This window comes from Trypanosoma theileri (genome assembly GCF_002087225.1).
Source record: "Trypanosoma theileri isolate Edinburgh chromosome Unknown TM35_Tth_5_V1, whole genome shotgun sequence".
NCBI classification, from domain to species: domain Eukaryota; phylum Euglenozoa; class Kinetoplastea; order Trypanosomatida; family Trypanosomatidae; genus Trypanosoma; species Trypanosoma theileri.
This window is the reverse complement of record NW_021639847.1, coordinates 157,059-171,583: the sequence shown is the minus strand read 5'-3', so window position 1 is coordinate 171,583 and position 14,525 is coordinate 157,059. Positions and strand designations below refer to the sequence as shown.

Here is a 14,525-nt window from a genome sequence, read left to right as displayed (position 1 = left end):
CAATGTTGTTTGCACTTGGTACAATAGGTAGTAAAAACTACCAAAGAAATTAAACATCAAAAATAAAAATAAAAAAAAAGATATGTTTTTACATCTCTTCTGAGAAACACAAGTACATGAATAGCCTCTATCTCTCCATAGTTTTTTTTTCTTTTTTTTTTCTTTTTTGTTCAGTCCTCACAGATGGTTGCAATAACTCCACCCTTTATACTGTTGGCGACACTTGGATTCATCTTTTTAGAGTTTCCAGCAACATAAACTGTACATCCATCAACAGTGTAGTATCTATCTGAATTTGCATGTTCTTCTAGTTTTTCTCGGAGTTTCACTACAGCCTCTTCTTCACTGATATCTGTATACCCAAGTGTTGCGAGAGGATTGATACCATCAAATTGGTTCTTTGGTTTGGTCACACGTGGACGTTGTTGCTCAAGCGTTAAACGTTTTTCACCAAACTTCTTTCGATGAAGTTCTTGTCTCTTTTCACTCTCCTTTGAACTGCTCCAGTCCACAGAGGAGAGAAAATTACTTCGATCCATATCCTTGTAAACCTCCTCATCTGGTGCTACGTAGTCTGCTTTCATAACGGAAACAGGAATAAAGAGAGTCTGTGCTCCGGTGAAGATCTCACGAAAAGTTTCCTTATCTCGACGAGTTGCCTCATGTAGAATCCAAACACGAGCAAGTCTCTTCCCCAACTCGGAGAGTACTTCTCCATATTCCTTTAACATCACTTTTACTTCACATATCGCAATATTACGTGTATAGGCCGCACTGTATTCTGGCTCTTGTTTATTGGGATCCTGTGCATACATGCGTTCACAAATACGACGGAAGGCATCCCGTTGTTGTCCGGTTGCGGTCTTATTATACCAGTACTCCACCTGTTCACGGCGGTCAGGGACAAAAATGGGAAAATACTCCTCATGCATAAGGTGCCATTTCTCAGATGGCTTGTATGGAATAGGAGCCAACTTCCTATGACGAGTATTCATTTTATCTTTCTTTTCTTTTTTTTTTTTTCTTGTTGTTGTTTGTATATCAGGATTTATTAGTTCCACTCTTCTTTTTACTCGTTCTCACCTTTCTTTCTTTTTCTATCACCCACACACACACACACAGAAACAAAACAGGCGTATGTGTATATATATATATACGCTCTTTCTCTGTTTTCTGCCTCACTACTTTCTTTTTTTTTTTTTTCCAAAGATTGAAAGAGAGAAGAAAGAAAAAATGTAATGGAAAAGAAATAGTCATAAAAAGAAAAATTGGTAATACACTTATGGTGAAAGGGAAGGGAGTAGATAAATAAATAAAAACAAGAAAAATAAGAAAAAGTCTACAATATTGAGAACGATAAATGTGGTTGTTAAACATTTTTTTTTTTTCTCTATTTTTTTTTTCCCCCTTCTTTTCGTTCTTACAACTCCCCCATAAAAACAAAAATAAAAATCACGACATTAAAGCAACTCTAAGACTCATCATCATCATACACTGACTTGGTTGTTTGAGTAAAATAATAAAGGAAAAAAAAGTGAATTTCTAACAATGGGTAATAATAATAATAATAATAATAATAATAATAGTAATACTATGTGTTACTGGCAAGTTGTCCCTGTGCTTGTCGTGAAAGTTCATCTAGCTCAGCAGATAAGCCTTCACTTGTCAAAGGCATCTGAACAACAGAAGAGCTATTCACACTCACAAACCCTTTAAACGCCTTTGTCCAAACATCTAACACAGTTGGGTTGCACGTAAGAAGATCTAAACTCATTGTCGTACGTTGATGGCGATCATAAAACCACAGTGAAAAGGCCCCATCTATCGGAAGTCTAAGACGATGGTTATTCACACGTGGACCCGTGATGAATTGAGATGAAAGTAAGTGTGGGCGAAAGGAGGCAGACTGTGTATTGATGGTAATCCCCACAAGTTGTTCAAGTGGTACACATCCCACCACCTGAACTCCTGTACGATGTAATGTCCATACCAAGTATGGAATTTTCTCTGAATTACGCGATACTGTATTTCTTGGCAACATACGAACTGCGAAAAAACGTTCTTTGGGTGAAGATTTAAGTTGATAACGAACAAAGTATGCTCCCTGAAAGCAAAGATCAATGTAATGTAGAAACAACTCAGACATGTGGTATTCAACGAGATTTGCATAACGAGATGCGAGTAAACCACGACTTCGCAGAAGACTCACTATAATAACATGACGTGGGTGTCGCATCCAATCAAAGAATTCTGTTTTAGATGTAGACATTAACTCTACCGGCACAACAGGCTCAGCATCCATATCAAAGAGTACAGACTCTCTCCCAGATGAGGTGGTGCCTATAGAAGAACTCTGAGAAGAGGAATCATCTAGAGAAGAATCGGCTAAATCACCTTGTGCATACTGCTCCGCCTCAGAACGACGTACACGATGTACATATACTGGTGTAAAGCCAGAACGTTTGTTGTTATCATAAGAGAAACTTCCACTTTTTCGTTGATTGTTCACATCTGAAAAGCTTTCATTCACATGAGATAAATATGGAGCAGTATTGTTATCATTTGGTTTAACATTCCTACTCCTCATGTTCATATTATTCATATTGCTATTACGATTACTGTATCCACTTGTTTTAAAATAATGACTTTGTTCTTGCATATCATCATCTGATTCTGTTACTCTCGCTTTATATCTCATCTTATTGTCTGTTTCCATTGACTGTACACCACGATATCTATTAGTATTGATTGGTGTTGGTGAACTTTGATCATATGTGTCACTATTGCGATTATGATTTCGCCCACTGTTATCTAAACTACTCACGTTAGCCCGCCAACCCCGTGATGGATCACCACTTGTAAATGGAAAGCGACGTTCATTCTCAGAGGGATCTGAACTTGTGGGATCGTGAAAGGACTCGCTGCTTCTGTTAATACTTAACTTTGGCACAAAGGCGGAATAACTAGATCGCTCCTCACCTCGCCGCATAAGTTTATAGATCTCTATTCTATTTTTTTTTTTTTTTCTTCTTCTTTTAACCCTTGGCCTAAGGAAGAAAAACTCTCTACCACAAAACGCAGACTATAAAAAAGAAAAAAGAGAAAAGAAATCATACAATGGTAAGAAATACCAAAACACTGTATACTGAATCTTGTCAATGATCCCATACAGAGAAATAAACACAGAAAAAGAGAAATCAATATATATATATGTATATAATGATTTTTTTTCAAACAAGTCAATCCGTAAAAATAATAATAATAATAATAATAATAACAGTGATAAAAGAACATATACAGAATGGGTGTAGAAACACTTTATAGAGAAAAAAAAACTTCATCTTTAATCTGCTTTTTTTAATTTTTTTTTTTTTTATTCCTTCCTTTCTTTGTCTTTTTAACCTTTTTATCCTATTTTTTTTTTTTCTTCTTTTTCCACCAATCGTCAACTTCAACCATTTCACTTGTATTATTTTTTCTCTCACTCTCTCTCTCTCTTTCTTCTCTCTCCCCTCAGGGGTCCCTCCTCTTCAGATAACTCCATAGCATACCTGTGAGGGTCCGTCGCACTTCATGCATACTCTCTCCAGACTTGTGTAGTTGTTCATATAAACCCATCAACATGTTTACAGACATCTCCTCTACTGACACCGTATCATCATAACACCACTCACTACAAGCAGTGAACCACTTCACCCACCATGTTGGCATGGTTGTAGGATAATAGCGGTCTGGTAATATGGATGGTAGAAACTCTTTTTCAACATGATTCACAATCCACGCACGTCGTTCATTACGCATTTCAGTAGTATTACATACTTTTTCTCCCTTATAACTTTTCATTCTCTGCACAGTACTCTTCTCTTCTCTTCTACCACTAAGGCGATGGGTTTGGCGGTACCGTTTGGAAGCAGTTCGGTATGCATTACTGATCTTATCAGCGAGACGACGTCGACATGATGAGTACGAGCGAGGTCGAGCTTTTTTACCCTTCTCTTTATTACATGCCATCACATTCCGAGAATGACTGCCCAACTTTCCTTCATTTGCAGCACAGCTCTCTCTGGTGGGATCGCTGGTACTCTTAGAAGAAGAAGAGGAAGAAGAAGAAGGGGAGGAGGAGGAGGAGGAGGAAGAGGAGGAGGAGGAGGAGGAGGAGAAAAACTGAGAAGTAATAATAGCAGTTTTATTGGTTTTAGTAGTATTAGTACTAGCAGTAGCATTATTATTGCAGCAGGTTTTATCCACTCTGTCAAAGGACGGTGAGTGTGATGAGGGAGCGGAATGGCTCTTTTCTCTGATGTAGTCATCAAGTAAATAACCGATGGTGTGCACAACACCCATTAAATCATCTTTTTGTCCCATTGGTTTTCCTAAGAAACCACGAAGACTATGCCACCAACCTCTATAAGGTCGTTCATACAATGTAGATGTTATTAATGGTGATGATAAGCCATTAATGAGAGTACCACGGCCAAAATCTATGATTTTAAACATGAAAGAAGGTGTATCTTCAATATATTGCATCATTTCATCCTTTTGATAACAAATAGAATTTTTAGTTCTACTAGAATGACAATAATTATATTTGTTATCACTATTCTCACCAGCATCAACATCATCATAATTTAGGAGTTCATTTGTGTTCCAACAGAAATTTTCTGGCTTAACGCTACGATGAACAATTCCTTGTTTATGAATAGTGTTAAGAGTTCGTAAAAGTTCTATTCCTACAAGACAGAGTTCTTCCTCATGTAAAATATAACTTTCTGTAAAATCAAACAAATCAGGTCCAAGGAGTTCTAATCCTATAGCGACATTTTTTCCTACTTGTTGAGTGAAAAAAAGTTTTGGGGAAGAGGGCGGAAAAAAAGACGTGAGTGTTAAAAAATGATTATATGGAAACTCAGAATCTAAAATTTTTTTCTTGTTTTGTTCTTCTTCTTCTGTTGCTTCCTTTGCCTCAATCTCTTCACGGCATCTATCCAAGTAGTTGAGGCAAAATAACTCCCGTTGAACGTGTCGAGATGAGGCATGCATAAATTTTACCGCCATGGAAGTGTTTCCCGCCTTTGCCACACTACCCGCTTCTGTCCCCTCACACATTCCATCCTTTTCTGTTTGAAGATTGTTGAATGTGTGAGATTCCCCCACTCGCGGTGCCGCCTCACGTTCTTCACTATGTGAAATGTTGTCAACATCTGTTTTCTCTGCCAGGAACACTTGACCATTGTTACCACTCCCCATACATCGGACAATACGAACAGGAAGTGATAAGGTGCGAGGAGAAACAGGAGACACAGATCGTGAGGATTGTGATGATGAGTAGGAAGAAGAAGAACAATAAGAAGAAGAGGAAGAAGCGGAGGAGGAAGAAGAAGAAGAACAAGACTTGATACTACCACTTCTACCACCACCACAATTACTAATCCTCTTACTGTCATAATTATTCCCGTCATTACTATTGTTTTCATCCTTTTTGGCATATTCAAAGTTTCGTGTATTATCATGGTTTCTCTGTTGGAGCTGTAAAGAAGATCCTGTTTCCAAAGAATCAAACGATGCTGCTCTTCGCTTGTATTCACACTCCTGCCGCTGACGCTTCACCGGTACCATCAGTTCATGTGAGTCATGAGACTTCATCGTACTAGCCTGCATCCTCCTAATTGATATAGTCGTCCTTTGCGTACTTTCTACAATGGGAAAAAAGAAAAAAAGAAAAAAAAAAGGGGGAGAGAGGGAAAAGAAGTAGCAAAATATAGATTACCAGAAAGTTAAAAAAAAAAAAAAAAAAAAAAAAAAAAAAAAAAAAACAAGAAAAAAATAACAAACGGAACAGTTTAATTCACGTGGAACTCTGTTACAAAATATTTGAAATTCAGAAAAAAAAAAAAAAAGGTGGCACAGAACAGAGGCAATGATACATAGTTGGAGTCAGCTGCTTACTGCTCCTCCTCATTCACAACGCTTCAGACCATATGAGTTTTCTACTGTTATCTCTTCTTCTTTCTTTTTTTTCGTTCTTGCGTTCCGTACTTTTCTTTCTTTTTTTTTCTTTTCTTTTTCGGTTCTTGTCAAATTGAGGCTTCGTTGCATGTACATAAAGTCAAAAGCACTTATTGTGCCACTTGCTGCTCTGGGCTACTGCAATTTGTATTGTAGCACCATCAGGCTTTGCTATTCCTGATTACTCCACCACCATATTGGGGGGTAAAAAGGGAGGTATTCTCTTTATCTTTCTTTCTTTCTCTCACACAGACAAACACACACACACACACACACAGAAAAAAAAAGAAAAAAATAATAACCAACTTTACAACTTCATCAACATCGTTACTCCTTATTTCGGAGGGATAATACTTTGGGAACTCTCAGCTGCTGCTGCAGCGGGTGCCTTTCGATCCAACTCATCTGATTTTAAGCATACCATATCTACAACTGTAGGTAACACAAAGTTGTCAAGCATGTCACATACCAAAGTTTCCGTACTTTCAGGGTCTACTAAGCTAGGAGTTGAAGATGTTAATTTCTCTAAACGTTTACATTCTGTGTCTATTGCTTCCTCCATTGCACACTCTTCAGCTGAGCCAGTGTAGAGCTCATGTGTGTAACACTCTATAACGTCATCAATAGCACGAATGTAAGCAGTGTATTGAACAGCTTCCTTATCGTGAAGAATACGTTCTTGTGTACGGAGTTCAGCTTCTTTAACCTCACGATCAGCACGGACGGCTTCTGCCTCACGGCGAAGTTCTTCCAGTGCACTGAGATCTTGTTGTCGTGTGAGTTCATGAAAGAGGTAATCAAGGGTTTCAGAGATAATATCACCTTGTGCCTCATCACCCAGGCTATCTGCAATCTCTTCACGTCGTTTAGCATCTTCTTCCACTTTCTTTTCTTCTGGGCTGCGTTCCGCATATTTGGCATTGGATGCTGCTTGTAATTCTTCAATAAGTCCACGACAACGTTCCTTTCCATCAAAGAAGTCATTTTGAACAGCACGACCACGTAGTAAACGTTGAAGTAGAACACAGGCCTCCTCCAATTCTTCTTCGGCGTCACCTTCAAGTTCAAGTTCAGGTGTATCAGGTCTCTGTAAGCGAGGAGTAGCACGGTATAACTCCAATACATGAATATTCTCTTCAGGGGATTCACTCTTATGAATATTGGCATTAACATACTCTAGTGCATCCACTACACGGGTTGCTTCACGACGTTGGTAAAGCGTTGGTAAAGAATTAATAGCATAATTTTCAGGGGCAACAAAAGCGTTTGGTGGTAATTTTTGAATTCGTGGTATTTTAGTAGTTTCCAATTCTTGAATGCCTTCTGGTATAGTAAGCATTGTTGGGCGGACATCGTAATGACGGAAATGATCAGATGGTCCTACTGGTGGAGGTGGGGTAGTAGTAGTACTACTTGGAATCTGTGGTAAAGCGGCAGCGACTCCATATTTGGAGTAACTTTCAATAAGATCTTTTTTATTCTTGCAGGATTCTATAGGATCCACCGCATACATTCCCAAAGCTGGAGAAGGTGATGTCTTAGATGCTCCCTTCTCTATGGATTTCTGTCCCGCTGCTATACGCCGCAGTTCTGTCCTCTCAATTACACGGCGAAGATCTGCAAGTTTTTGTGCCTTTACAGCCTCAAGTCTTCGACGGTTAGATTCTTCACGTGCCGCTTCACGTTTTTCCAGTGTCTCACGGATTGCATCAAGACGACGCTGACGTATCTTTTCCATATGCTCTTCCTTCTCCTTTCGTTCCTGCTCCTCCAGTTCAAAAAGTGCCAAGTGACGTATCTCTGCAGACTTTGCATCTGTTTCTGGTGGGAGGGATGCTTCTACTGCACGACGACGCCGAATCCGCTGAATTAGTTCCACTTCCTCCATGCCGGCCGGTAATCCATCATTCCATTTGAGTTCACTGAGACCGAGAATTTGTGGATTAGGGTCTCCACCTTCCGGGATGCGGTAGGCAGGTGTATATGGCACTGTCTGTGCCTCATTCTCTCTGTAGACGGTCTGCATCCCTGCGTCCCGCGTGCCTGTTCCTGCACCTGTGCCTGTGAGCGTTGCACTCTCCGATGGTGTCGCGCTCCGTGTGCGGCGCCCGAACTCCCCTTCTCTCTTTGCGGTTCGCTTCTTAATGGCCGGGAGGTGGTGTGGGCGGGCGGCGTGGGGGAAAGTGCCCGGGGCGATGGGCCCGAGCGGCAGCGGCGTCGAGGGGGCGCTGGCGGCGAAGCGGACGGAGCCGACATCAACGTACCCGCCCAGCGGGGGGTGCGCCTCGACGGGCCGCCGGAAGTACCGCACGCGATCCCGGCCAGCCACCTCCGCCGCGAAGCCGCGAGTCCCTAACGCCGACGGCTGTGGCCGCTGCTGTGTTCCGAAATACATCCAAGAATAATATATAGAGATATAGAGATAGAGAAAGAAGAGGGGTGGGGGGTGGGGGGGATTTCCTTCTTCCTATGTGTATCCTCTGCCTTTCAACTACACTGGTCATAATGGTAAAGAAGAAAAAAAAAAGAGAGATAGAGAGAAGGAGAGAGATAATGGGGTCATTACCAAAGCAAATATAGATATAAAACAAAGGAATAAAAACTCCTATATATATATATATATAGAGAGAGAGAGAGAGAGAAAGGAAAGGAAAAAAAATGATAAAGGAAACATACACCTGGTCATAGGGAGACAATCATTGTTGTCGTCTCATTTTATGACTCTGCAGCATTCCATCTAAACAATGATGGTTTCACGCGCCTAGAAATTCCCGTCAAGTACGGTCGAAAAGTATAGAAAGTGTAAATCATAAATGGGAAACGTATAAATTCCAACATTTCATTGATTACAAATGCAAATCCAAAATCAATATATTTGCCCCACGCTTCCACTCGTGTGTAAAACATCTCCTTATCAATGTACCTCTCAAGAAAAAAGAACATAAATTCATATGCTGCTTCCTTTTTAAGTACTCCTGTGGCAAACCCAACATATAATAGACCAAGGCATAGTAAATAAGCAGAAATGTAAAGTACAGTAAATGCCAAACCTTGTCTCTTAAAAAAAGTAATACCTTTTTTCCATCGTCGCACATTATAATCACGCATTCTATCCATTTCAGTATCAAAGATACGGTCTGTTTCCTCCGCAACTCGTAGAAAACGATCTTTACGTTCCTTTGAATTTCGTCTCAATTTGTCTTTAACTGGATTAACAGATGCCACCTGCGCATCCTCCTCGGTCATATAGTCTTTTGTACTTTTTGTAATCCATGGTGTTGAGAGGGTGCGATTCTTTTTATTAATTCCTCGAAGTGTTTCAGATGTACGTTCGTACTGCACACATCGCACTGTGATGAGAAAAGCACCCAATGAATGGCAGTTACCCTGCAAAATACGGCGAGAAAGAGGAACACGAAGACCATTCATAATACCATTATGATTCCCATGAGACCCACTCTGAGTCCATAAACGGTGAATGCGAATCATTCGTTATGAAACTACTTTATTATTTATTCTCTCTTCTTCTCCCTTAATGTGATTATTATGCCGTATCTTTCCTATCCGATAATATCAACCCCCTCACAGGTGAGCCACAATAACAGTATACGCTGCCGATATTCACCTAGGCGCTGCAACTGCCTTGATAATGAGAGGGGGTGGTTTCCTCCTTGTTGCAGCTGCCAAAAAGGAGAAAAGACTCTTTTGAAATGAAGAACATCAAGAGTATCAACACACCAGAGAAAAAAAGAAGGAAAAATCATCAGAAAAGAAATATATATATTTATATTTATATAAAGAGAGATAGACAAGGTAGAACCTATTCTACTGAGAATAACAACGACCAAAGGCAAAATGGAAAGAAAAACAATAACAAAATGTATTCCTGGCACGTTTGCCAAAAAGAAAAATCTTTTTATTTTTCTCATTCTCGGATATAATATTCTATCACGATGATGTTTGTTTGTTTTTTTTTTTTTTCTTTAATTTTCTCCTTTTCTTTCTCATACGCGCTGCGGTGATGGCATCACTTCACCCACAGATTCCAACTCTGCTCCCTCTGCTGCAGCATCATCAAATGCTGATGCTACTGCTGCTGCTGATGTTTTTGCTGTTGCTGTTGTTGTTGTTTTTGCAGAAGTCTTTTTATGCTTTTGGTCCTTAAAGAAAAGAGCCGAAGCCGTCTCAGAGGTTTGAGCTGCCCGAAGCAACTCTTCCACCTGTTCTTCTTCTTCCTCAATGAGAAGACTTGATGCGTCCTCCTCATCATTATCATACTCAACATTCACCGCATCTAGTTTAGATCCCATTCCTGCTGCTGCTGCTGCTGCTCTGGTGGTTGTACTTTCATCATTCATGCCAACATCATCTGTGCGCCCCATGATAGTTCCTCCACCATCATCGGCCTCTTCACTATCATCCTCCTTATCATCATCAACACTATCACTATCACTATCACCATTAGCAATAAGATTACTGGTTCTATTCCCACTATGACTGATGCCTTTACTGATCTCACTCACGCCTGCGATCTCATCCGCAGTGTGTAATTCCCCCAGCGCAGCGTTCATGACACTTTCCAAACACAAATCCCGCAGACCCTCAGCGACACTGCTGGTCTCATCTTCCCAATCAAATAATGCCTCATCCACAGCATGTGTGCTGCTCGTGAGGCGGGCTGCGGCCTCAGCAGAGTTCATTGTGTTGCTCTCTTCACTCTCTACTTGTCCAAACATATCCTCTACGCTAGCGAGAGACTTCTTCTCCCTCGTTGCAGCGGAATCCACACTCCACAGTGTCGTTGCTGCTGAAGTCGAAGTGGTTGTGGTTGGTGTTGAAGAAGAAGTGCTGCAGTAGCGGCCACTACGGCGAAGGATTCCTGTGAGTGAAACAGGAACAAAACGTACACGGCGCAGTGTCATTTCTTTTTCTTTCTATATATATATATATATATATATATATATAAACCTCAATCAACACACCCCACCTTCCACCCCCTTTATCTAAGTAATACCATAGAATAAAAGAAAAAAAAAAAAACAGAAAAAAAAGGAAATTCAAAAATAAACGAAACAAAAACATACAAACACACACACACATAGAGAGAGAGAGAGAGAAAGAGATAAAGAAAGAAACTCATACATAATACATTTATAAATATGTACATATATATATATATACGCCAAATACTGAGTCATGTCAAGTGATTTCACAATGCTGAGTTCATTTTTAAACTTACTTCATTCTCAAGGTAGTCACAAAGGAAAATAAAAAATAAAAAAAATAGGAAAAAATAATAATAATAATAATAATAATAATAATAATAATAATAATAATAATAATACACGAAACAATAATAATAATAATAATAATAATAATAATAACAATAATAATATGTATGTAATGTTCACTGTTTTCACTTTTACTCTTGCATGGAAAGAAATTGTGTAATATGTCACTAGAGAATGAAAGAGCGTCGCTACCAGCAAGCAGCAACGATTGCACTTGCGATGCGATCACTTCATTTTCTTCTTTCCGAAACTCACTAAGACCTTATTCCGGTCACTTAATACTACTAATTGGAGCGAACCCTACTCCTTGTAATTGCATTACAAAAAAAAATTGTACGTTTTAACTCTTCGGTGCCCATCACATCTAATTCCATCAAATTATCAAAACCTCTCAACCATGTAGCGAAAATGGCATCACGTTCTTTACGTTCTTCTCTTTCTATGGATGCCATCACATTCTCTCCTCGTCCTCTCTTGGCTGCTGTTACCATTGGTGTATATGGTGAGTATGGTGATAATGATAATGTTGTGCCTTGCCAGTTATGGCTTTTATTGAATGGCACAATGTCATCATTCTCCATCTCTATGGATGGAGATGAGAATGTAGAGTCTGTTTCGTACTCAATCTGTCCTGAAATAGTTGATTGGGATGAGACACTACCAAAGACAAAACCACTGTGAGATGAACTTTCATGCGACTGTACATTCATCTCTCTTACTCTTTCTACAGATCCACCAACACCAACACCAACACCAACATTAGATGATGTTGATTGTTCACGTGTGTGTAGTAGTTGATTCCTCTGTAGATCCCGCAGGACCCGCAAATCCATCCACTGTCCCACTTCATTATACTCCACCGCCTTACGTGCACTCATCTCCTCCAGTAATAATTCCTGTCTCTCTCCCATCAACTCCATCTCCCACAGTATCTGTGTATACTTTGGCTGTGCTGCCCGCTCCAGCCTCAGCCGTTCCTCCCGCTCCTCCTCCATCACGGCCTCCACCGCAGCCGTCATCGCAGCGTAGATTCCCTCGCAGAAGGCACTGCAGATCGCATGGCGCTCCCGCCGCTCACTTCCCACTCGCACTCGGTGCGGTGTTAACGGCGACTGCACCTCCGACGCCAATCCCGATTGTTGATATTCGAAATCCCCGCAGATACGCCGACGCGCCGCCTCCTCCTCCCGCACAACATTATCCGACCAGCGCGCAATGACGTCCTGCACACGCCGCGAGTGCCACAAGGCCGCACTCTGCTCCGCCAGCCGCGAGGCATCGGACGCCTGCAATAATAAAAGTGCCTCTCGCGACCGGCGCTCCTCAAGAAGAAGATCCTCTAGTAAAGCTTTCAGGCGTTCTTCTTCGGCAAGTCGAAAACTATCCATATCGAATTCATCACGTAGTATCAAACTCTGTCGGTTTAGTTGTTCTTGTTGTTCCTGCTCACGGGATGCATCTCGCCATTGCAGCAATTCCTCTCGGGGTATAGCTGTAGGGGCCGTATACTCGGGTTGCTCAGGTGTACCAGAGACCCAGCGATCCTCCCAATACCGCTGGTATACATCAGGATCAGCCATAAATCCCTGGGAAGAGCAATTATCTTTTCTTTCACTCTGTTCATCTGTTTCTGTTTCGTCTTGCCGCCGTCCTATTTCTTCCTCTTCTTCATCATCATCATAATCATAATTATCGTGAGCATTATTTGTTCCTTGACTTAACCACTTAGGTTGTGAAGTACCAATGAAAAACTTTCCCATATCACCATCATCATCGTCATCATTATCATAATCATCAGAATTATTATTTTTATTATTATCATCCCTTTCATCACTGTCTGTTCTTCCACTAAGATGAGAGCCACTATTAAGACTACATGCATTGACGTTAGGGTCATTTAAGAGAAGTGAACGGCGGCCCTCTTCTACAATGGTAATAAGTTCACGAGATGCCAGTTCTTCATCAGATAACATTAACTTTCGATCCGCATCGCTCATAACGGCAGAAACAGAGGATGTTCTAACGAACTCATCACTATCGTATTCATCCATTATATTCCTTCGCTTATTAACATTTCGCCAAGAAGGGTCTCTTTTGGTTGTTGATGATGTAGTTATGCTTGTTGCAGTTGCATGTGATTTTAAGTCAAAACAATTATTTTGCATTTGGGGCATGTACATTATATCAGTACTTCTTCTTCTTCTGCCTAGAGAAATGGATAAACTTGATAACGCTGCCGAAAGGGCATTAGAGTAAAAAGATGCAGCTCCTCTCTCATCCATTTCAATGAATTGAAGAGTTCTACGTCTTTCAGCTTCTTCTTGTAAAATAAAAAGACGATTTTCTTTTTCCCTATCCATTAGAAGTGATAATAATTCCACCATTGCGCCAATATCATCATGACGTCTTTTCATTTTCCAGTCCATGAGATCTGCTGCCATGTAAGAAGAATACAGTAAAGATACTGTACATGGTTGTTGTTTGGATATGGGTACTACACAATTCCTGTTATTGCCATTGGTATTCACTGTGAGAGTAGTTGTATGAGGAGGAAGTGAAGAAATAAGAGACTTCTGCTGTTGTGTTGATTTATGGGATTGTCGTTGTAGTGTGGGAGGAACAGAGAGAGGTGATGATAATTCCGATAAGCGCTGGGAAAAAGAAGAGTAAGAAGAAGAAGAAGTTCCCAAAAGGGATCGTTTTACTGTTTGTTGAGGTATTCCCTCTCGCGGTGTGTGCAGTGGAGAGAGCACAAGATGTTGAAGGGCATTTCCCCTGGGAGAATCCAATCTCTTTATAGTGGAATGCCGATCGGAGGTAACAGGACGATAGGAAAGAAGAGAAAAGATGCCATTTGACTTTTCACATTCTCTTTCTCTTTCTCTTTGTTGTTGTTTTTCTCTCGGATGATAGTGTTGTTGGCGGTTGTGTAGATGTTGGAGCCGTGTTGGTGTTTCGTGAGAGGCTCTTCGATAGTCACTATTGCCATTCATCCTACCTGTATACATTTGTTACTAAGAGAGAGAAAAGATAGAGAGAGAGAGAGAGAGAGAGAGAGAAAAAAAAAAAGAGAGTTTAAATGGTTACTGTTGTAAAGAAAACACTAATGTCCATTCTTCACATGCAGATCTCATTTATCTATTTCATCTTTTTCTGTTCATTTTCCCTTTTTATTTTCTTTTTCACTCATTCATGCATTCATTCTCTATGTATATATATATATATATA

The 14,525-nt window shown here is 40.4% G+C and overlaps 7 protein-coding genes across 7 annotated transcripts; all 7 read right to left on the bottom strand.

The window, feature by feature from the left end:
- Positions 1-170: 170 nt before the first annotated feature.
- On the bottom strand, positions 171-995 carry TM35_000051630 (uncharacterized protein; the record flags this gene model as incomplete). Its single annotated transcript, XM_029022818.1, has 1 exon — positions 171-995. The coding sequence occupies one exon, from the start codon at positions 993-995 to the stop codon at positions 171-173; it is 825 nt and encodes a 274-aa protein (XP_028885633.1).
- A 596-nt stretch (positions 996-1,591) lies between these two features.
- TM35_000051620 (uncharacterized protein) lies at positions 1,592-2,989 on the bottom strand (the record flags this gene model as incomplete). The annotated part of the gene is made up of 1 exon (XM_029022817.1): positions 1,592-2,989. One exon carries the CDS (start codon positions 2,987-2,989, stop codon positions 1,592-1,594), a length of 1,398 nt encoding a protein of 465 aa, XP_028885632.1.
- Positions 2,990-3,513: 524 nt separating this feature from the next.
- Positions 3,514-5,658, bottom strand: TM35_000051610 (uncharacterized protein; the record flags this gene model as incomplete). Its single annotated transcript, XM_029022816.1, has 1 exon — positions 3,514-5,658. The coding sequence occupies one exon, from the start codon at positions 5,656-5,658 to the stop codon at positions 3,514-3,516; it is 2,145 nt and encodes a 714-aa protein (XP_028885631.1).
- A 682-nt stretch (positions 5,659-6,340) lies between these two features.
- TM35_000051600 (uncharacterized protein) lies at positions 6,341-8,401 on the bottom strand (the record flags this gene model as incomplete). Its single annotated transcript, XM_029022815.1, has 1 exon — positions 6,341-8,401. One exon carries the CDS (start codon positions 8,399-8,401, stop codon positions 6,341-6,343), a length of 2,061 nt encoding a protein of 686 aa, XP_028885630.1.
- A 320-nt stretch (positions 8,402-8,721) lies between these two features.
- TM35_000051590 (uncharacterized protein) lies at positions 8,722-9,495 on the bottom strand (the record flags this gene model as incomplete). Its single annotated transcript, XM_029022814.1, has 1 exon — positions 8,722-9,495. The coding sequence occupies one exon, from the start codon at positions 9,493-9,495 to the stop codon at positions 8,722-8,724; it is 774 nt and encodes a 257-aa protein (XP_028885629.1).
- A 515-nt stretch (positions 9,496-10,010) lies between these two features.
- TM35_000051580 (uncharacterized protein) lies at positions 10,011-10,928 on the bottom strand (the record flags this gene model as incomplete). The annotated part of the gene is made up of 1 exon (XM_029022813.1): positions 10,011-10,928. One exon carries the CDS (start codon positions 10,926-10,928, stop codon positions 10,011-10,013), a length of 918 nt encoding a protein of 305 aa, XP_028885628.1.
- Positions 10,929-11,581: 653 nt separating this feature from the next.
- Positions 11,582-14,290, bottom strand: TM35_000051570 (uncharacterized protein; the record flags this gene model as incomplete). Its single annotated transcript, XM_029022812.1, has 1 exon — positions 11,582-14,290. One exon carries the CDS (start codon positions 14,288-14,290, stop codon positions 11,582-11,584), a length of 2,709 nt encoding a protein of 902 aa, XP_028885627.1.
- Between the last annotated feature and the right edge of the window lie 235 nt (positions 14,291-14,525).